The 23,400-nt window shown below is 39.7% G+C and overlaps 1 protein-coding gene across 1 annotated transcript in view; it reads right to left on the bottom strand.

Moving 5' to 3' along the window:
- The window catches only part of DNAH6 (dynein axonemal heavy chain 6), a 319,440-nt gene that overhangs the window by 28,119 nt on the left and 267,921 nt on the right, over positions 1–23,400 (bottom strand). The window contains exons 65-70 of the mRNA XM_066267533.1: positions 15,340–15,500; positions 10,357–10,445; positions 9,458–9,604; positions 7,831–7,969; positions 1,494–1,613; positions 839–960 (exon numbers count right to left, since the gene is read on the bottom strand). Of these exons, the coding sequence (XP_066123630.1) occupies positions 839–960; positions 1,494–1,613; positions 7,831–7,969; positions 9,458–9,604; positions 10,357–10,445; positions 15,340–15,500 (778 nt within the window). The remainder of the gene's footprint in view (positions 1–838; positions 961–1,493; positions 1,614–7,830; positions 7,970–9,457; positions 9,605–10,356; positions 10,446–15,339; positions 15,501–23,400) is intronic.

Here is a 23,400-nt window from a genome sequence, read left to right as displayed (position 1 = left end):
GAGGGCTGCATGCGGCCCCTGAGGCCATTTATCTGGCCTCCACCGCACTTCTGGAACAGGCACCTCTTTCATTGGTGGTCAGTGAGAGGAGCACTGTATGTGGCGGCCCTCCAATGGTCTGAGGGACAGTGAACTGGCCCCCTGTGTAAAAAGTTTGGGGACCCTTTCTTAGAGCATTCTGGGGCCCATAGGGTCATTCCTTATTTCATGGCTTTGGTTTGGCCAGAGACACCTGACCCTGACAGATGATGAAGTTGGAAAGGAACACAGTGGCCAGGTCATGGGGAGCCTCGCGGGCCGCACTGAGGAGCTTGGTCTACCCTTAGGTGATGGTGTGGCACCAGGGGCTCTTAGAGGAGTAAAGCTGTACCATGGTCCGGTACTGTGTCCTTGATGAGCTGCGCTTTTAGAGAACAGTGTTTTATCTGCTGGGATATGTGTTACTGTACTTTCATAATGCAATCATCTGTGGGTCCATAAATCTTATAACATGATACACATAAGCCCAGCCTGGAGGGAGAAGGGTGCACAAGAAAAAACTGTTTGGATTATGCCCAAATTCCCAGGTTATGGTGGACCAGCAGGTGGACTGTGGAGTAGGCAGAAGGCTGGGAGGTGGATGGGGTGGCCAGTGACAGGAAAAGGCATGATGATTTTAGGGTTCTGTGAGGATCCAGAGGGAACAGGCTAAATTGGAACCAAATGCTGAAGTTAAGATGAAACATTTATTTTGTTTATTTAAGAATATTATAATTTACAAGGCTGTTGAGGCGATTACTGAAATTTCAAGTTTACATACACAATCTGAGTAGGAATTATAAGTTGAAAAGCCACATACCTGGAAAACAAGGTTGGCATTTTCGTGCATTCCAAATATTTCTGGGTCATCTATCAAAGGTAGATTTTCAATGTAATCTTTAAACTCGTTTAGGCTGTCAGCCAAGGGTGCAAAATAGATGCCTGTTATTGAAAACACAGAAGGCAGTGTCTCAGACGGACTGGCTTTGACCGCTCAGGGCGGTGCCTCCACCAGGTGCAGACGGGGGCTGGAACCTGCGGTCTTGCACAGAAACCAGGACTGTTTTCCCCAGGCCTCTGTGCTGTGTCTAGTGTCTTTACCTTTTCTTGAGGTCTTGAGTGTCTGATTAGTGTCCTAACCTTCAAGGTGTCTCCTCTCCTGAACATTTCAAGATTCTCGAATTCAGAGTTGTGTTGCCTTGTTAAGGGCTCCAAATTTATATAATTTTGAAAACATATTTAGACAGAATACAACCCATTTTAAAGGAGTAATTCAAAGTGGTTAATGCACAAGTCTTCATGCTGTTACAACCAAACCAGTTTGGAAGGTGGTCAAGCGTAGGGATGGGGGGGGAGGGCATGGGGACTGGGTTGTCAGGACTGGACACAGAGAACTCCTGCATGGAGAAGTGAGAGGTGCTGTCAGCAGCTTCTTAGAAAAGGTTTTTTTCTCATAGTACTGAGAAGTCACTCACCCGATTCGGAATATTTATAATCCTCTTCTAATGTCTCAGGAGAAAAAAACCTTTTCAAGACAGTACGGAGGCATCTTTGGTCCCAGGTGTCTGTAACTCTACCTCCATATGTAATTTCACCTGAAAAGGGTTTGCATTTTAAAACATATTATTGTTTTTTATTGATATACAGTACATATGCCAGTTCTACTAGGTTTATTTATATACACATTTATTTGGTATTGAAAATGGAAATACGTAATGGAGTTTTCTTTCACTACCTCCTCAAAAGAAATAAGAGTTAATTTTTAAAAAGCAGAAAGAAATCTAGTACATGTACTCTAATTATTTTGCTTTTCCAAATAATTGAAACTAAAGCCACTGAGCTCTGTTTACATATTTATTCCTTCTTCCTTTTTCTTCAAAATATTGATTTTGGGTCTCATTCCATCATTGGCTGCAGTATTCTAAATCAGTGGTTTTCAATCTTTATATACTAAGGGATTGGAGAAAATAGGAAACTTATTTTGGGGACTGCTAAGGCAGAAATCACCCCGAGCATAAGTGAATTAGACTAAGATCATTGGGTCTATAATCTTCATACAACATCAGGGGTATTAACACTTGCAGACTGGCATGAAATTTCTGGCAGATTGCTCTGCAGACTGGTGGTTAAAAAACACTGTAAACATACACACTTTCCATGAAACATTGCTTTTTTTGGGGGTGGGGGACACTGAGTAAAATGAAATAAAAACATTTACAACAATGCACTCAAACTCTACATACCTTACAAGTTATTGATATTAAGCTAGTTAGGAAAGATAGATTCAAGATAAAACAGACAACTGGCCTCACAGAAATTATGTAACGGGGAATTAAAGTTATTGGTATCTCATCTCTCTTTCCTTAGAGAAGCTACTTTCAGCATGCTCCATTGTCACCCCCAAATTACAAGGAAGAGTAATATGTATTCTACATTGCTATAGTATCTATTGCTGGTATAATTCTTTGGAAAAAATTCAGATCCCTTGCTATAGTACTATTCAGTACTGCAGTGTTCTTGGAAGGATTTTATCTATGAAGCTGACATTGTCAGCTTCTGAATCACTTAACTGTTCATCTGTACTCCTCTCCATCTGTTCCACTATGTCAGGAAGAAATGTTTTTCTTTCTCTTTGAAACTGAGATGGTTGGTCGAGAGAAAGTTATTGTAGTCTTTGGAATCTCTATAATTTATTTCCTCTGAGATAGCAATGTCCTTACATGCCCTCCCTGTGGGGACACTGTCTTCTTCCTGATGCTGAAGCGCCTCGGGTCAGGCTTGTTGGATCGAGCCCTCAGGGGGAAGGGAGGGGAGGGGGCTATCTAGGATGACAGTCAGCAGCTGAGTCCCTGCATTAGCAAGTCTACGAGGAAATGAAGAGATGCTGCTATACTGTCTTGGGAATAGTCCTCAGTCACCCCTGTGAAGTCTTGGAACACACACTTGGGTTAAACCTTTGTGGTAAGTCCATCTAGCCTGAGCCTGACTGGCAGCTCCTCTAGGATCCTTGGCGCTGGGTTATGTAAAGCTCAAATTTTGCCAGCTACATGAAGGTATCTGGGAAAGGAAGATGCTGGGAAAATGCAGACGCCAATAGTCAGTGGTGAGAGGAAAGAGTTGCCCCAAGTATATCATTCTAAAAATAGTTTCAAACAAAACTATCTGCGTTTTGAGAAGAGCACAGAAACATTTTCTTCACAAACCATCAGGCTTTGTGCTTTTCCATCCACAGTTAACTCCACCCTTTCCTTGGACCAAACTGAGCAAACAGGGTCTCCCATTTGATGCAGGGAGACTTTTAGCCTCACTTTTAGGAAGGAGTCTTCTGGGTTAGTCTCTTCACAAGAGGGGCTTTGGCAGAGAGCGTCCACTACACTTGCCCACCACCTGTCCTGATCTAGCAGCACAGATCCTGTTGGTTTCTCCTTCTCTTCTTTTTCTGTCCCTGCTGGCTGGCTTAGAGATGGTCCAATACAAACTGGCTTTGGGTTTGGCTCTGTCCTTGCTCACTTTGAGCTCTGATCTGTCTAATGGACTTAGGCATTGCTGTAGCCTATACTATAAAATTTTAAGATCTCTCTTTCAACTTAAAATTCTCTCTCTTTTTTTTTTTTTTTTTGCATTTTTCTGAAGTGAGAAGTGGGGAGGCAGAGAAACAGACTCCCACATACACCTGACAGGGATCCACCTGGCATGCACACCAGGGGGCGATGCTCTGCCCATCAGGGATGTTGCTCCCTTGCAACCAGAGCCATTCTAGAGCCTCAGGTGGAGGCCATGGAGCTGTCCTCTGCACCTGGGCCAACTTTGCTCCAATGGAGCCTTGGCTGGAGGAGGGAAAGAGAGAGATAGAGAGAAAGGAGAGGGGGAAGGGTGGAGAAGCCAATGGGCGCTTCTCCTGTGTGCCCTGACCAGGAATTGAACCTGGGACATCCACATGCCAGGCTGACACTCTGCCACTAAGCCAACCAGCCAGGGCCCAAATACCTTTTTTAAAAAATTATTGATTGACTTTAGAGAGAGAGGGGAGAGAGGGAGAAACATTGATTTGTTGTTCCTGTTATTTATGCATTCATTGGTTGATTCTTGTATGTGCCCTGACCAGGATCAAACCTGCAACCATCATGTATAGGGACAACTCTCTAACCAACTGACCTACCCAGTCAGGACTATACCTTCTCATATTTAAAGCCTCCTCAACATTTATCTGTTTATTCTCCCCATCTAGTCCCCCCATGCCATATTGCTATATCCTCTTGTTCAATCCTTCATTTCTCACGTACTATATAGCTCTATAAAATACAGCACCTCCATTGCTTACAAGGAAGAGCAAAAATTTATTAAGAACACAGGCATTTCAAGAAGTGTTCCCAAGTTATCTTTTTAGTTTTGTTGAAGATAAAGCTCCCCTCTACTATACACTATGTTTCATATTAAGCTTCAGCCATACTGAGCTACTCACAATGTCTATAGTCATGCCACACTTCAACACTAAGAAAGGGGCTTTACACATCACTGTCCTCTGTCCTGTGTGCTTTCCTGCCCCTCTCCTGGGGCATCCAAGTCAGTTCACTACCCGGCTCAACTGCAGCCTCCACAGCTCCTGGTGGAGGAGTACAGGTTATCCAGATAGTTGAAGTTGCTCCTGAATTCCCACAGCATTGTGCATACACTTCTCTTTTGGTAATTATCACTACCAAGTGTATAATTTATTCATTATCTCTACTCTCCATCCCATGAGTTTTTTTATAGGCAGGGACTATGTCATCTCTGTATTTCTGGCATATATCATAGTAGTACTAATCAATATTTTTCTGGATTTATCCATAGTGATTGCCTAAAATCCCACCATTAGCAAATATCAATTAGCATTGCCATTTTACCCACTTTAAAACATCTTTAATGAGCTTTAATTTAAAAATCATAAAATTCACAATTATATATGAATTGAAATGTATATTTAATACATATTGATTAATGTATTTTAAGACAAAATGCACAATTTAGTAGCTTATAGTCAATTTACAATCATCACAACAATTTAATTTTGGAGTGTTTTTATCATCTCCCCAAAGAAATCTTATGCCCATTTGCAGTCACTCCTCATTTCTAATATACTTGGCCTGTAGAAATTTGGTTTCTCTGAAAATTTTTTAAAAATGGAATAAGACAACATGTGCTATTTTGTACCTGGTTTATTTTACTTAGCATAAAGTTATTCATGTTCATGTTTTGGCATGTATTAATAATTTATAATTTTTATTTTGAAATACTATGATATTGTGTAGACATACCACATTTATTCATTCACCAGTTGACAGACATTCAGGTTGTCTTCACTTATGAATAATGAATGCTGTTATGAACATTTATTTACATGTTTTTGTGTGCTCATGTATTTTATTTTTCTGGGGTATATACATAGACGTGAAATTTCTGGGTCATATGGTAAGTCTATTTTAAAAATTTCCAAAGCAGCAGCACCATTCACATTGCTACAAGTAATGTATAAAGGCTCTATTTTTCCGATATTCTCATCAACACTTGTTTCTGTCTTTTTTAGTATAGCCATTCTAGTGGGTGTAATGTAGCTTAATTTTCATTTTTCTAATGACTGAGCATTTGTCATGTGCTTATTGAACATTTGTGTGTCTTCTTTGGTGAAATATGTATTCAAATCTTTTGCTCACTTTTTTATGTTGGATCATTTTCCTTTTACTGTTGAGGTGTAGGAATTCTTCATATACTTTGTATACAACTGCCTTACCAGATATGTGATTTGCAAATATTTTCTCTCAGTCTTTGGCTTTCTCTTTTCACTTTCTTGAGGGTGTTTTTTGAAGTGTACAAGTTTTAAGTGTTGATGAAGTCCAATTTATTATTTTTTCTTTTATTGCTTGTATTTTTGGCTTTATATCTAAGAAGTCATTGCCTAATTCAAGGTCATAAAGATTTATTTTTATGCTTTTTTTATAAAAGTTTTATATTTAGCTCTTACACTTAGGTATATCACTTATTTCAGATTAATTCTTTTGTATATGGTGGAAGATAAGGATCTAAATTAATCCTTTTGTAGGCAGATATACGACTCTTCCGGAATCAGTTGTTAAAACTGTCCTCCCCTCATTGAATTGTCCTGGTACCTTTGTTGAAAATCAGTTGACCATAACTATAAGGTGTTTATTTCTGGTTTCTCAATTCTGTTGCACTGATTCACGAATGTATTCTTATGCCAGTACCACACTGTCTTGATTACTGTTATCTTCAGAGAAGTTTTGAAATTGGGACACTAACCCTTCTGACTTTGTTCTTTTTCCCCAAGATTGCTTTTGCTATTTGGAGCCCTTAACATTTCCATACAAATTTTATGATCAGCTTGCCAATTTCTGCAAGAAAGGCAGATGGGATTGTGTTAAATCTATAGATGAGTCAGGGGAAGGTTGCCAATTGAACAATATTGTGTCTGTCCACTCTTGAACATATCATGTCTCTCCATTTATCTAGATTACATTTAATATTTTTTGTCAATGCTTTTCAGTTTTCAGGTCTACACTTCTTTTGTTAAATTTATTTGCAAATATTATTTCTAAGGTTTTTTGTTTTTTGTGTGTGTAACATGTGAGTGTGTGAATTTCTTAGACTTTTCTACATACAAGATCATGTCCTCTGCAAATAAAGACAGGTTTACTTCTTCCATTCTAATCCGGGTGATTTTTATTTCCCTTCCTTGCCTATTTTTCCTGGCTAGAACCTCCAATACAATGTTGAATAGAAGTTGTGAGAGCAAGAGCGAGAGCGGATACTTCTTTGCTTGTTCCTTTCTATCCTTTTAAAAACACGGTTACTTCCATAGCAGTAGAAATTAAGGTAACCCAAAAGGTAAAAAATTCTAGGAGTGGGGAAAGGAAGAGAAAAACCAGGTAGTGGAAAATTCAGGGTAAGTAGAGTACCAGTATCACCATTTTGTTCAGCAATCTTGGCCCCACTGGCGTAGCTGGGCAGGAGTATGAATTAGCCTCCCCAGTTCCATGCCCACCCCTCTTACCCTTCTTGGTGCCCTGAGGTCAGGTCTCATCCATTTTTACTGTTGTTTTTTTACCTTCTGTTTCAAGGTTTCATTTGTTGTTCGAGGCTCTAGATCACCTGGTACCTTCCTGCTGTTTCACATTCCCCTTACTCCCCAGTCAAAACTATCCACGCCCAGTCTGTCCCCTTCCAGAGCTCTCTCCTTCCCGCACTTCCCAGTACAAATCTCTTCATCATTATTTGGACCCATGTGGTCCAAATTGGATCTAATTTTGTTAGTAAGATCCCACGTGGCCATAATTAATATTTGCTAAAAATTTTAATGCCGGAAATATTTTTCCTTTTTTCAAAAGTACACCTGACTCAAAAGGTCAGTCAATGTTCAGATTCTTTTGAATTTAAGAGCACTGACTCTGGAGGTTAAACTGTCTGGGTTTTAAATCTTGGCTCCATCACTCATAAATGGTGTGCCTGAGTTTCTTATGTGTAAAGTAGGTATATAACAGTCCTCACCTTATAGGGTTGTTGTGAGGATTAAATTTGTTAATTAATGGGAAGTGCTTAAAATAATGCTTGGCATGTAGCGAGAGCAATATAAGGTTTTGCTGTTATTATTGGAGGAAACATCTGCCCCATTTTTCTATGTGTAAATATTCTTGTGTTATAGTCTTATCTTCACAAAGGGAATGTCAGAAGTAATCCCACCACCATCCAACATGGGGGAAGTGACCATCTTTGTCTGGGTCTGATAGGTGTAAACCAACTGTGACATGAGGGTGTACTGACCAGTAATATAAACCAGTGCATCCCAGGGAATCTTTCCTTCTTGACAGTAAAGGTTGAGGTTCAGTAGAGCGCATTCCCTGTCACTGTCATTAAATTCATAGCAGATATTCCAACCAAGAGGGCCAAACTTTTTTCTTTCCTGGAATGGGAAATGAAAACGGTCTTAAAATTAATTTTATGTAAAACATTGCAAACTAAAAGGTTTCTGTTGAAGTCGGACAACCTCCTTCTGTAAAATCAGCTTCAAGTCATGCAGCTGTACTTCTGCTGGGCTTTCGGGCGGCTTCCGCCAGACCAGGGGGTGCCTCTTCTCCGGGACTGGCCCCTCTCCAGTGTTTCTAAAAGAAAGTCTGATCCCACTGGAAATGTGACAGACCTTTCAAAAACATTTGCTCTTCATGGTAAAATAAACTATTTCTCCATCAAAATAAGAAAAATAAAATCCCACCTAGTGTCTTTTGGCATAAAACTACTGACACTAATCATCCATCCTGTGCAGAGAGCTGCCTGTGCTGTTCTAAGGAGTGTCCATCACCTGGGCTCCCTGTCCTGCCGTTTGCGCTGACCACACACTGACTTCTCTATAGTGACAGTTTTTTTTAAACTGGTACACAGAATCATAATCTTTGTTTCATGGACTCTCATAGTGAAATCTTTCCCTCTGTTTGTTTTCCACCTATCCTACCTTAATTTCTTAATTTCAAACCAATGATTATACCAGAGGATTGGTTTTATGTTCTCTTCTCTTGATATCAAAATCTCTCTAAATCTTAAACCAGTTCCTCATCTCAGATGTTTTTATTAGAACAAAGACATCACATCTGGCACCCCTAATGCCAATGTCTCAGGTCTCCTGTAGGACCTCGCTTGCTTAACCCATATCTTGATCTTTAATCTTTATTTTTTCTAAAATGATTATTTCTCTGTATACTACATACATTTGAAAAGCATTCAGCCAGTCTAATCAAGACGTCTAAGATATGTAATTGAAGAATCAGAATTCAAGTACAAGGCCACAGTATGGATACCAGACCACAGTGAGGTGTGAACAGGAGGAATGAGAAAGTAGTACTGATTTGAAGATCACCTTTCAGGGACTTGGGGCTCCAGTCACAGGTAGGAAGCTGTGAAGGTTGGTATACCCACCCAAATAGGGACGGGTAAGAGTAAAATTACTTCAGGAAAAATAAGGGTTTAATGACTGACACGATATATATGTGTAAAGAGGGAAGAGCAAGAACCGTCCTGCAATTTTGGGTGTAGGTGATTGACAGAAGGGGCCACTTATTTCAGAAGTAGTCTGGAGTAGATGTTGGGGAATGGGGCACAGCTGGGGAGATCAGTTTCGTGCTTTCCATCTGACCTGCTGCAGCCATCCAGGTGATGGTGCGCTTAGTCAGATCAGAACAGAGCTGGGGGCAGGGCTGGAGACCGAGAAGCAGGGGGAGGAGGCAGGTGGGAGTGCAGATCAACCCCTGCGGTAAAACGACTTGGGTTCAGTCACAGAACAGGGCCCTCAGCGCTTCATGATGCCATTTGTAAGCTCCATTTAATTCTTACTTTTTGTTTATTTATTTCTAACAAGGTATACTTTTTTGTTTCTATTAAGAAGCAGAACTGAGTGTACCTGAACAATTGCATGGAAGAAACAAATGCCAAATATAATTTTTCTCCATTTTCTTCCAAGTATATTTTCTTCAAAAAATGAAGGTGTCATTTCAGTAAATGCTCGTCTGATATTTGCGCGTAAGCCTTTTGGAGGCTCATTGGTTACCTGGATTTAGATGGAACATAGGTGGCAGAGAGGGTGTTACAGATCTGCATTATGTCTGAATAACATATGTAGACTGAAGCCACTGAGAAAATTTAGATAACAACGTCCACAAGGTATTCTGGCATATTCGCACCTGCTCTGTATCTTGCTTGCTCAGGCTCCATCCTGGAAGAACAGGGCCTGACGGGGTCCTCAGACCTTTAGCGGGTAAACCACCCACACAAGAATCTAATACACTTCCATTCAGTGTCCGTTTTTCTAAACAAGGCCTTATACACTGGATTTTTTGGTCATCCCAACATGTGGCATCATCTCACACTTTGCTTTGATGAAATGGGGAGGGAGGGAAGAGGCATCCCTTCTGATCATCCCTGGGTGAGTCTATGCAGAGGCTCCTCATGTATTGGAAACTGAAATCCAGCAGCCTATAGGTCCTCCTGACTCTCAAATGCTGACACTTTCCTTTAACTCTGGGAGGGATCCTGTTCTCATTACTCTATGTCCTTGACATTTTTTGATAGAGGATAAGAGGGGATGAACTGAGTGACCAACTGGGCTAGGGCATGCAAGGCAGTGGCTTGGGAAACCATTTCCCTGCTTGCTATAAGGTGAAGACACACTGACTCCCACTTCCCCACCTGGGCTGCACAGACTCTGACATGGTCCTGCGTGGGGCCTGAGCTCCCTGGACCCACTGGTGAACACTCAGAGGCCAATCACCTCCCATCACTCCAACCATGTGCATACATTACCTTGACAGAATTTTGAAGAACTGTAACAGGAAATGTATTACTAGGCATGGAACTTAAAAAAAGTCGAAAACTGTCCTTGATAACAATATCTGTTTAAAAGAAAGGCAAAACAATAAAAAGGAAAATGCTTAACTCTTAGTAACCCTTTTCTATAATTATTAGAAGGTAGCAAAAAGGGCTGTAAACTGTTTAAAGCCTACTTTATCCTTTTTTAAAAGTGTGTTGTAAAATGATCTAAAATGTTTAGCGGGGATCTTTACAGAAATCTTGATCAATGCCACCCCATTAAATTTAATTTCCAAAAAAAAAAAAAAAAAGAAATCTTTAAACAGGAGAGTTTGGCAGTCCAGACACTGGTACGTTTGAATAAAGAAATTAGAGACATTAATTTTCAATACTTGATGGAGATGTTAAGGGCCATCCCTCTGTAATGGAGAAAATTTCAGTGAAAAAGAGGACAGCTATTGCTAGTACATTTATTTTCAGGAAGCTTTTTCTCCCCTTAACCATTCAACTTAAGGCAAGTTGCATGAAAATGGCCAGAAAGCCTGTGGAAAAGAAAGGGATTTCTCTCTTCTGTAAAGAAGTTGCAAAGGGAACCCAGGGAGCAAGGATACGGAGAGACCTCAGGCATAACACCAAGGGGTTAGGTCATTACACTTTCTGAGCTGAGGACTGAGAATCTAAGAGAGTATGAGTTCCATTCCAAGTCAAAAAGGCCAAAACAATGTTGGAAAAATCATCCTTTCCATCACAGGAAGACACAGGCATCATCCAAAGATGACTTTCTTTTCTTTTCTTTTTTAGGTAAGAGAATGGGAGATAGTGAGGCAGACTCCCGCATGTGCCCTGACCAGGATCCACCCAGCAACTTGGTCTGGGGTCTATGCTCCAACCAACCTATGTTTAGCGCCTGAGGCTGATTTGCTCTAATGGAGTTATCCTCAATGCCTGGGCCATGCTCGAACCAATTGAACCAATCAAGCCACTGGCTGAGGGAGGGGAAGAAGGAGAGAAGAGGGAGAGGGAGAAGCAGATGGTTGCTTCTCCTGTGTAACCTGACTGACAAATAAACCCAGGATGTCCATATGCTGGGCCTATGCTCTATTCTATTCAGAGAGCCAAAGGCCAGAGCCAAAGGTCATTTTCTTGTCCTTGATTTTTTTTTTTTTTTAAATCTTTTTTTTTTAAATTTTATTTATTCATTTTTAGAGAGGAGAGAGAGAGGGAGAGAGAGAAACAGAGAGGGAGAGAGAAAGGAGGGGGGAGGAGCTGGAAAGCATCAACTCCCATATGTGCCTTGACCAGGCAAGCCCAGGGTTTCGAACCGGCGACCTCAGCATTTCCAGGTCGACGCTTTATCCACTGCGCCACCACAGGTCAGGCTTGTCCTTGATTTTTAAGTACCTATTATGGTGTTCCTCCAACACGCCAGGCTCACTCCCTCCCTGGGCCTTTGCACTATCTGTTCCTTCTGCCAAGAATGTTTTTCCTGATTCCCTCACTTTCTTCAAGTCTTGATTGAATGTCATCTTTCTAATAGGTCTTCCTGGACAATACCATTTAAAATTGCTCTCCACCCTTCCTCCCCACCTGCTTTTCATCCTGACCTTTCTGTTCTCCTTTTTTTTTTTTTAAAGATTTTTTTAAAAAAGACTTTATTTATTCAATTTTCAGAGAGGAGAGAGAGAGAAAGAGAAGGAGGAGGAGGAACAGGAAGCATCAACTCCCATATATGCCTTGACCAGGAAAGCCCAGGGTTTCGAACTGGCGACCTCAGTGTTCCAGATCAACGCTATATCCCACTGCGCCACCACAGGTCAGGAACCTTACTCTCCTTTTAATGAAGTTTTTTCCAAAGCACTGATCACTTACCATTCCAAGTCAAGAAGGAATTTATATGGTGTTGGGCAGATAAAAGTGTGTTGGGGGCAGGCTGTGGGCAGGCAGGATCCTTGTAGCCTGGGGCTTGGTTTTAGGACTAAGCCTTTCCCACCCTTTTTGATGTGGGGTGGTACAATCCCATGTGCCTCAGATAAGTGACTTTGTATAGAGACTTCCCTTTTTGTATATTGGATTAAAGGTTTTGATTTCTACACTATAAAATGGGGGCAGAACAGGAACTTGCTCTTTTAGTTCCTGAGATTAGCATTAGAGAGCAGAGATCAGAGAGAGGCCACATGGAGGAGGCCAGGAGAAGCATCCAAGATGGCGGAGTGCTGAGTGAGAAGCCAGTTTGTGTAGAGTTTGTGCAGGGAGAAGGAAGGAGATGGGGAACAGAGGTGAATAAGTCTGGTGAGCTAGAAACCTTTGATTCTAGGAAATTTGGATAAGTCAGTAGCTTTGTGGGCACTGAATGTGAGTAGGTTTTAGAGCCCAGTGTGTGTTTCTACTTGCCCGCTGGGTGCAAGCTAGGATTAAAGATGATGGCCCACCAGTTTTTGGCTCTGTTGTTTCTTTACTGACTGTCCAAATCCAATACGAACCTGCATGTGAATGGCCACGATGGTGGCCCTGGATACTGGCTTTACATATGGTAAGACTTCTATCATGTGGTTTATTTATTGTCTGTCTCCTTTCACTAGAATATAAGCTCAATGAGGGCAGAGATCTGTGATGTTTTGTTCCCTGACATACCTAAACATCCAGAACAGAGCATGGTGTGTACAGTAGGTTCTCAAATTTTACTGAATGACTGCAGATCAAAGGTGAATTTATACTTCTTAGTTTTAGCTAAATTAATAAACTACTTTAAATAGCCAAAATTAAAAATTAGTTTTAGTACAAGTCTAGAGAAACACTAAAGTTACTTGCAGGTAGAAACTATCAGGCATAGAAGTAAAATATCAACCAAAATTTTAGGGCTAATGATTCCACAAACCAAAAATACCCAAAACAACCCCCCTCAAAAAACAACCAACCAACCGAACAAAGAATAAACAAAAAACCAAACAACCAACCAATCAACCAACCAAACAAAAAACCCCAAAGGATGAAAAAGGCCAGACCCTGGTTGGTTGGCTCAGTGGTAGAGCATTGACCTGGCATGTGGAAATCCCAGGATTGATTCCTGGTTAGGGCACACAGGAGAAGCAACCATCTACTTTTCCTCCCCTCCCCTCTCCTTCTCTCTCACTCTCTTTCTCTTCTCTTCTCACAGCCATGGCTCTATTGATTTGAGCTCATTGACCCCAGGCACTGAGGATGGCTCCATGGAGTTTCTAGCTCAGGTGCTAAAAATAGCTCAGTGGTGATCATCGAGCATCAGCCCCTGACTGGGGTCCCTGGGTAAATCCCAATCGGAGCACATGTGGGATTCTGTCTATCTCCCTCCTCTCACTTAAATTTTAAAAAAGAAAAAAAGGGAAAAAGGCCAGGTTTAGAGAAACTTTTTTTCTTTTATATCTTTTCTCTTAAAATTACTAAAACATCAAGATTCTTAACTTTCACAGAGATCCTAGAAGTTTAGAGTTGGAATGGAATCTTGAAGTACTCTTAGTGTGGGACTACTAGAAATGATATAATGCAATCATTTTATAGCTAGGGAAACTGAGGCCCAGAGTGGAGAAGTAATGTGTAGTCAGGAAGGTGCTGGAGGCAGAACTTTACTTGGTTCTTAAAATTTAAAGTCCAGAGTTGTTGCTTTTTAAATTTCTTTTCTTCAGTTTTTCTTTTCAGCTTATTACCTGAATGTATTTTATTTTATACTGGTTATGTTAGACATCAGAACTCAAATGGTTAAGTTAATCAATGATTGAAATGGGCTGGAAGAGGATTTTTTTTATTCATTTAAGTGTTAGTGAGATGCAATCACTTCAAACTCACCAACAAATTCTGGCGGCTTCCTTAGCCCGTCCACACTCCCTGAAGAACTGGAGCATGCTCTTTACTGGTCACTAGCAAGCGGAATACCACTGCCATATTCTGAAGACTCAGGTAGTACCACCGCAGCAAATTGCCCTTCAGATGCCTTTCCTAGCATTTTCCCTTAATTATAATCCTAATCACTGGGATTCCTAAACTGTACTGAAAACCTTGTCACCTGTCTTTAATCATATAAGTGAGCCAGATGGCTAGCTGGAAGTGGGCCACCTCTTATTTGCACTGCGTAAGTGTGGGAAGTGTGGAGATTCTGGATGGTAGATGCAAATGAAAGTCCTTCTTAGAAGCAGCCTGCAGAAGGCAGGCAGGGGGGGAACCCTTAGAGGAAGTGAGGGGCCCTTAGAGGAAGGCTGCAAGGTCCTGGCTGTGGCTTGGTAACCAGTGCAGGCTGGTCCCTCTATAAAGGTGTGGCTCCTCACTTAATAGGTAGCATTAAGTAAAGTGGCTTACAAGACTAGCTCTCACCTTCGCAGAAAGCTTTCTGTGATTAGGACCCTGGGAGACCCCAGAGAAGGGGCTCTGGATATTCCAGATTGGTGGCTCTCTCTCATAGCCTCCTGGCAGAGTGAAATACGGTCTATCCTGTTCTGTACCAATCATACAGTTCCTAAGGTTTCAATTATTTTTATACTAACATTTTAAAATGAGTAGACTTTAATTTCACTTCCTATCTCTTTGCAGCCCATTATACTTTCTTTATTGAGAAAGTGGTGATACCATAGTTAGTACACAAAGTGGTAAAATGCTACTTTAAGGCAATTGCTGGTAATTTCAACTTTGTTTTTAACTTCTTTACTTCTATAGTGAAATATTTGATTTCGCCCTTTTTCCTAAATTCATTTTTCTATTTCTTTTTATCATGCCTATATGATATTTTGAATTCAAATGACTTCCCGTAGATGGCAACCAGTGGATCATACCCTCAACTTGGAGTCTGAAGACCTTTTTCCTAATCTGGCTTGTGTAACTTAACTAAATCTCTGTAAGTCTCAAATTTCTTTTCTTTAATATGTGGAAACACAATGCCTATAAAAAAGAATTATTATAAGGATTTGATTCATAAGAAATGGCATTATTATGCAAATGATGTGTTCAACATACTTGAATCTGTGAAGGTTTTAATTAGTTCTTCCATGGCCAACATCCAAGAAACAGCAAGATGGCAGTTTTGCAAAAATACCCAATTTCCTGATTTCATAGCATCTTTGATCATTCTTTCAGCAATGGGTCCTTGTCCTTGCCCCAGTGAAATTGATTGCACCCTGAGTTGAACAATAACAAAATGCTGTTTTATGTTTTTTTAAGCAATGAAATTATTAACACACTGAAATATAGTAGACTTTTACCTAGACTTAGCACACATCTAAAATCCTCATTCTCATAGATGTGTAAATGTTTTTCAGTACTTTCTTGCTTTTTAAAAACCATTTTTTACTATAATATATATACAAAAAAGTGCAAGAAACAAATATACAGCTCCATGAATAATCACAAATGAACATCTGTGGTTGAGAAGAGAACTTTGCCAGCATGCCAGAGAGACTGCTCCTATGCCACTTTGCACTCTAATCATTTCCCCTTCCATCTTCCCAAAGGTCCTCACTATCCTGACTTCTGTGATAAAGGAGGCAAGAATATACAATGGGGTAAAGACAATGTATTCAGTAAATGGTGTTGGAGAAACTGGACAAATACATGCAAAAAAACAAATGAAAAACCCCCACAAAAACACAAGAACAAGAAAACAAACAAACAAACAAACAACCCAGATCACGTTCTTATACCACATATAAGAATAAACTCAAACTGGATTAAAGACTTAAATGCAAGACCTGCAACCATAAAACTACTAGAAGAAAACACAGGCCATGAATTCTCTGACATTGTTCTTAGTAATATTTTTTTCTGGTATATCTTCTCAGGCAAGGGAAACAAAAGAAAAAATAAATGGGACTACAGCAAATTAAAAAGTTTTTGCACTACAAGGAAACTATCAACAAAACACAAAGACAACTCACTGACTGGAGGACGATATTTATGATGATACATTCAATAAGTGTTTACTATCCAAAATTAATAAAGAACTCATACAAATCTAACACCAAAAAAAACAAACAATCAAATTAAAGAATGGGTAGAGGACTGAATAGACACCTCAATATATGAAAAGATGCTCACTGTCACTAATCCAGATAAATGCAAGTTAAGACCACAATGAGATATCACCTCACACCTGTCAAAATGGTTATCATCAATGAATCAACAAATAACAAGTAACGGTGAGGACCCAGAGAAAAGGGAACCCTCATGCACTATTAGTGGGATTGTGTAACCACTATGGAAAACAGTATGGAGATTCCTTGAAAAATTAAAAATAGAACAACCCTATGACCCAGCAATTCTACTTCTGGGTATTTATTCAAAGAAATCTAAAACACTAATTCAAAAAGATATATGCATCCCTGTGGTTTTTGCAGCATTACCGACAACAGCCAAGATATGAAGCAACCCTAGTGCCCATCAATAGACTATGGGATGAAACAGAAATGACACATAGATAAATGGAATATTACTCAGCTATAAAAAAAGAATGAAATCTTACCATCTGTGACAGCATGGGTGGACCTAGGGATATTAAAATAAGTCAGACAGAGAAAGAAAAATACCATATGATTTCACTCATATGTGGAATCTAAAGAAAAACTAAAGGAACAAATAAAACAGAAACAGGTTCATAGATACAGAGAACAAACTGATGGTTGTCAGAGGAGAGTTGTTTGGGGACCAGTAGAAAAGGTGAAGGATTTAAGAAGTTCAAACTGGTAGTTACAAAATAGTCATGGGATAAAAAGTGCAGCACAGGGAATACAGTCAATAATACTGTAATAACTATGTATGGTGCCACAAGGGTACCAGACTTATTGGAGAGATCATTTTGTAAATTATATAAATGTCTAACCACTATGCTATACATTTGAAACCAATACAAAATAATATTGAATGAAAACTGTAATTGAAAAAAAATAGAGATGATGTCAGAGTAATGGCGGGATAGGAAGCGATACCGATAAATCTCCCCCAAAACTCAACAAGATCTTCAACCAGAAACAGAAAAACCTATCCTTGGAGCCTCCAGATGTTTCGCAATACACCCGAAGGTATGGTCGAGCAAAAAATTGGCTAAATATATAACCAAACCCCGAAGGAAATAGGGAGTAAGAAATGCTTCGCCTTCCTCACTAACCTAAACAGGGCGGCTTTCTCTGGGAACTGTGAATATAGAAACTGAGGTGGGCAAAGGGGGTGAATAGATCCAGGCCGTGGCACAAACAGCCGAACCAGGCTGTGGCACGAAGATCCAAGCCGAGGAAAAACTGTTCCTGTGGCAACCCGGGCAATACAAGCTAATACTCGCGCCAAACCCAGACAAAGAAAGACAAGCGGGGCAGCCATTTTCCCCGATCCCCTGGCCGGCACACACAGATAGTGGGTGAGAGATTTCTTCCAAAGCCCCGGGAGTGGGCGCCCATGTTGTCCCACAGAGAGGCAGAGTCAGAGGACTTTGTGTGGACCAAAAGCGGAATCTCTGGGTAGCCCCAGCGCCCTGGGAAAGCCGCGTATGGGAGGGAGCGAGAATTAATTCCAACAGTGGAACTTTTCCGTGCTGGTGGGGGTTTCACTCAGAGGGAAACGTGGCCGGCCTGATACCCTGATCTGCGCGCGCAAATAGTGAGCGAGAGCAAGAGATTCCTCCGAGTGCCTCGGCAGTGCGCGCCCGTGTTATCGCACAGAGGGGCAGAGTCAGGGGCCTTTGTGTGGGCCAAAGCGGAATCTCGGGCCGCCTCAGCACCTTGCAAAAGCCGCGCATGGGAACGGAGCGAGAGCCAATTCCAACACTGTAACTTTTCCATGTGGTTGGGAGTTTCACTCAGAGCGAGAGACTGCCGGCCTGATATCCTGGTCTGCACGCGCAGAGAGTGAGCGAGAGTTTTCTCCAAGCGCCCTGGGAGTGGGTGCCCGCCTGTGTTACCGGACAGAGTGACAGAGCCAGAGGTCTTTGAGTGGGCGGAAGCCCTGCCTGATTATGCTAGCAGCTCTGACTGACTGAGCCTTACCCAGAGCCCTGTGCTGAGTGGGAATAGAGTGGGGAGTTGCCAGCTCTTTGAGCCTCTTACTATCCAGGCAGAGGCAGCAGCAACCCCATAGCTGGATTATCAGGCTACTAATTGAGGAAGGAAAGACTAGGAGAAAGGCTCCAGGAATACGGACTCTCTCACTGTCGGAGCCTATAAATGCTAATGAGCCTCGACTGCCAACGAGACTAAAGCACAATACATGACATCGCCATAGAGACTTATCAACTGCAAACCTCTACCTGAGCGTGCCAAAGGGGCAGAACCTGGGGTACAGAGTCACTGACCAGGAAGAAGGAGAGAAAAGAAAAAGCAAGAAGATAACCTCTCAAAATCAAGAATAATCTGCAGACTTTATAACCTATCCCATTTTATTATATTTGTTCGTTTGTTTCTCTTATCTTCATTCTTGATATTTTTTTCCCTCCTCCAATTTGGCCGATTAACTCTCTGCCGGTCTTACTCTCTCCTCTCCTTGAACTACACTACCCATAAGTGTTACATCTCCCATTATCTTTTCTTTCCTCTTCCTTTCTCTCTATGAGGGTTGCACCTCAAAACCCTTAACTCTCTCTCTCTCTCTCTCTTTTCTTTCTTCTTCTTTTAGTGTTTCCCTCTTTTTTTTTCTCTCTTTCTTTTCTCCCTCTATATTACTTTCTTCCATTATCCTTTACATCTCCTCTCATTCAAACCTCAATAACAAACAAATTATCTTATCTGGGACTCAAACTTATGTTTGTGGCATTTTGGGGATTTTTTACTTCACCTTTTTAACTCACTAGCAGTGCTTCTATCCCTGGCTCTCCATTTTTTCTAGTTCTTGTTCCACTAAATACAATAGTAATTTTTTAATTTGTCCCCCCCCATTTTTCTGTTTTCCTCTTATTCCTCTCATTATAACTCTAAGTCAACCAACACCTAAAAGCAAATCATTTTATTCTTGACCCAAATTTTTTCCTTATTTGCTTCTTGTGGGTCCATACTCCCTTCTTTTTTCTTTCTTTCTTTTTTTTTTTTTTTGCCCCTTTATTACTTTTCCCCAATTCAGGCCCTCCATTACAGGCACTGTTTGTTATAATTCACAGTTCACCACAAGATTTTCTCAAGAAAGAGGGGAGAGAAGAGAAGAGAAAAAAAGAAGGGGGGGAATAATTTCCTTTTTAAAAAATTTTTATTTTATTTTATTTTTCTTTATTTCATTATTAATTTTTTTTAAAAAAACCAACTCTTTTCAATTTTTTACTTTTTTTAACTTTTTATTCTTTATTAAATCTCATTAATACTATCAACAAAACCACCCTCAGATGCCATTAAGGAAGAGAAAATCGAATATCATGGGTACAAAAGAAAGAGAGGTAACACAGCTAGATGAGGAAAAATCTATGGAGAAAAAATTTAATATATTGGAAACCTTGGAGCTAAATGACAGAGAATTCAAGATAGAAATCCTAAAAATCCTCCGAGATGTACAAGAAAACACAGAAAGGCGATTTAGGGAGCTCAGAAAACAACTCAATGAACACAAAGAATATATTTCCAAGGAAATTGAAACTATAAAAATAAATCAAACAGAGATGAAAAACTCAATTCACGAGTTGAAAAACGAAGTAACAAGCTTAGCTAATAGAACAGGTCAGATAGAAGAGAGGATTAGTGACATAGAAGACAAGCAACTTGAGGCACAACAGAGAAGAAGAAGAAAGAGACTCAAAAATTAAAAAACATGAGATAGCCCTACAAGAATTATCGGACTCCATCAAAAAGAATAACATAAGAATAATAGGTATATCAGAGGGAGAAGAGAGAGAAAATGGAATGGAGAACATACTCAAACAAATAATAGAAGAGAACTTCCCAAGCCTGTGGAAAGAACTAAAGCCTCAAGTTCAAGAAGCAAACAGAACCCCGAGTTTTCTTAACCCCAACAAACCTACTCCAAGGCATATCATAATGAAATTGGCACAAACCAACAGCAAAGAAAAAATTCTCAAGGCAGCCAGGGAAAAGAAGAATACAACATATAAAGGAAGGCCCATTAGATTATCCTCAGATTTCTCAGCAGAAACTCTACAAGTTAGAAGAGAGTGGACCCCAATATTTAAAGTCCTGAAAGAGAGGAACTTTCAGCCACGAATACTATACCCATCAAAGGTATCCTTCAAATATGAAGAAGAAATAAAAGCATTCACAGATACAGAAAAGATGAGGGAACTTATCATCAGAAAACCCCCACTCCAGGAATTACTAAAGGGGGTTCTCCAATCAGATACAAAGAACAACAACAACAAAAAAAAACAGAGCCACAAATTAAAGCTCCAAGAAGAACACAATAAAACCAAATTTAAACTGTGACAACAACAAAAAGAAAGAGGGGGAGAAGATGGAGATTAACAGTAGCAAAGGACGATGGAGTGCAAAAGTACTCACAAAATAATTCGCTACAATGAACAGGGTAGGAACCCTTTTCATTACTCAAAGGTAACCACCATTGAAAAAACCACCACAGAAGCACATGAGATAAAAAAGATAGCAACAGAGGAAAGATGTATGGAATACAACCAAATAAAAACAAAAGATAGAAAAACGAAAGAGAAGGATCAAACAAGACACAAAACTAACAGAAAGCAAGATATAAAATAGCAATAGGGAACTCAGAAGTGTCAATAATTACACTAAATGTAAATGGATTAAACTCACCAATAAAAAGGCACAGAGTAGCAGAATGGATTAAAAAAGAAAATCCAACTGTATGCTGCCTACAGGAAACTCATCTAAGTAACAAGGATAAAAACAAATTCAAAGTGAAAGGCTGGAAAACAATACTCCAAGCAAATAACATCCAAGAAAAAGCAGGTGTAGCAATACTCATATCTGATAATGCTGACTACAAGACAGGAAAGGTACTCAGAGACAAAAATGGCCATTTCAGAATAGCTAAGGGGACACTGAATCAAGAAGACATAACAATTCTTAATATATATGCACCAAACCAAGGAGCACCAAAATATATAAGACAGCTACTTATTGACCTTAAAACAAAAACTGACAAAAATACAATCATACTTGGAGACCTCCATACACCGCTGACGGCTCTAGATCGGTCATCCAAACAGAGAATCAACAAAGACATAGTGGCCTTAAACAAAACACTAGAGCACCTGGATATGATAGACATCTATAGGACATTTCATCCCAAAGTGACTGAGTATACATTTTTCTCCAGTGTACATGGATCATTCTCAAGAATTGACCATATGTTGGGTCACAAAAACATCAGCAAATTCAGAAAAATCGAAGTTGTACCAAGCATATTTTCTGACCATAAAGCCTTGAAACTAGAATTCAACTGCAAAAAAGAGGAAAAACATCCCACAAAAATGTGGAAACTAAACAACATACTTTTAAAAAATGAATGAGTCAAAGAAGAAATAAGTGCAGAGATCAAAATATATATAGAGACAAATGAAAATGACAATACGACATATCAGAATCTATGGGATGCAGCAAAAGCAATGATAAGAGGGAAGTTCATATCACTTCAGGCCTATATGAACAAACAAGAGAGACCCCAAGTGAACCACTTAACTTCACACCTTAAGAAACTAGAAAAAGAAGAACAAAGACAACCCAAAACCAGCCGAAGAAAGGAGATAATAAAAATCAGAGCAGAAATAAATGATTTAGAGAACAGAAAAACTATAGAAAAAATTAATAGAACAAGGATCTGTTTCTTTGAAAAGATCAACAAAATTGACAAACCCTTGGCAAGACTTACCAAGGAAAAAAGAGAAAGAACTCATATAAACAAAATCCAAAATGAAAGAGGAGAAATCACCACGGACACCGTAGATATACAAAGAATTATTGTACAATACTATGAAAAACCTTATGCCACTAAATTCAACAACCTAGAAGAAATGGATAAATTCCTAGAAAAATACAACCTTCCTAGACTGAGTCAAGAAGAAGCAGAAAGCCTAAACAGACCTATCAGTAGAGAAGAAATAGAAAAAACCATTAAAAAACCTCCCCAAAAATAAAAGTCCAGGCCCTAACGGCTATACCAGCGAATTTTATCAAACATTCAAAGAAGACTTGGTTCCTATTCTACTCAAAGTCTTCCAAAAAATTGAAGAAGAAGCATTACTTCCAAACACATTTTATGAGGCCAACATAACCCTCATACCAAAACCAGGCAAGGATGGCACAAAAAAAGAAAACTACAGACCAATATCTCTAATGAATACAGATGCTAAAATACTAAACAAAATACTAGCAAATCGAATACAACAACATATTAAAAAATAATACATCATGATCAAGTGGGATTCATCCCAGAATCTCAAGGATGGTTCAACATACGTAAAACGGTTAACGTAATACACCATATCAACAAAACAAAGAACAAAAACCACATGATCTTATCAATAGACGCAGAAAAGGCTTTCGATAAAATACAACACAGTTTTATGTTTAAGGCTCTCAACAAAATGGGTATAGAAGGAAAATATCTCAACATGGTAAAGGCCATATATGATAAACCATCAGCTAACATCATATTAAATGGCACTAAACTGAAGGCTTTCCCCCTTAAATCAGGAATAAGACAGGGTTGTCCACTCTCTCCCCTCTTATTTAATGTGGTACTAGAGGTTCTAGCCAGAGCAATCAGACAAGACAAAGAAATAAAAGGCATCCATATCAGAAAAGAAGAAGTAAAGGTATCACTTTTTGCAGATGATATGATCCTGTACATCGAAACCCCCAAAGAATCCACAAAAAGACTACTAGAAACAATAAGCCAATACAGTAAGGTCGCAGGATACAAAATTAACATACAGAAGTCAATAGCCTTTCTATATGCCAACAATGAAACAATTGAGAACGAACTCAAAAGAATAATCCCCTTCACGATTGCAACAAAAAAAATAAAATACTTAGGAATAAACATAACAAAGAACGTAAAGAACTTATATAATGAAAACTATAAACCATTGTTAAGGGAAATCGAAAAAGATATAATGAGATG

The sequence above is a fragment of the Saccopteryx bilineata genome, chromosome 3, assembly GCF_036850765.1.
Source record: "Saccopteryx bilineata isolate mSacBil1 chromosome 3, mSacBil1_pri_phased_curated, whole genome shotgun sequence".
NCBI classification, from domain to species: Eukaryota; Metazoa; Chordata; class Mammalia; order Chiroptera; family Emballonuridae; genus Saccopteryx; species Saccopteryx bilineata.
Note: the sequence above shows the minus strand (reverse complement) of the source record. Positions and strands in the feature narration are given on the sequence as shown.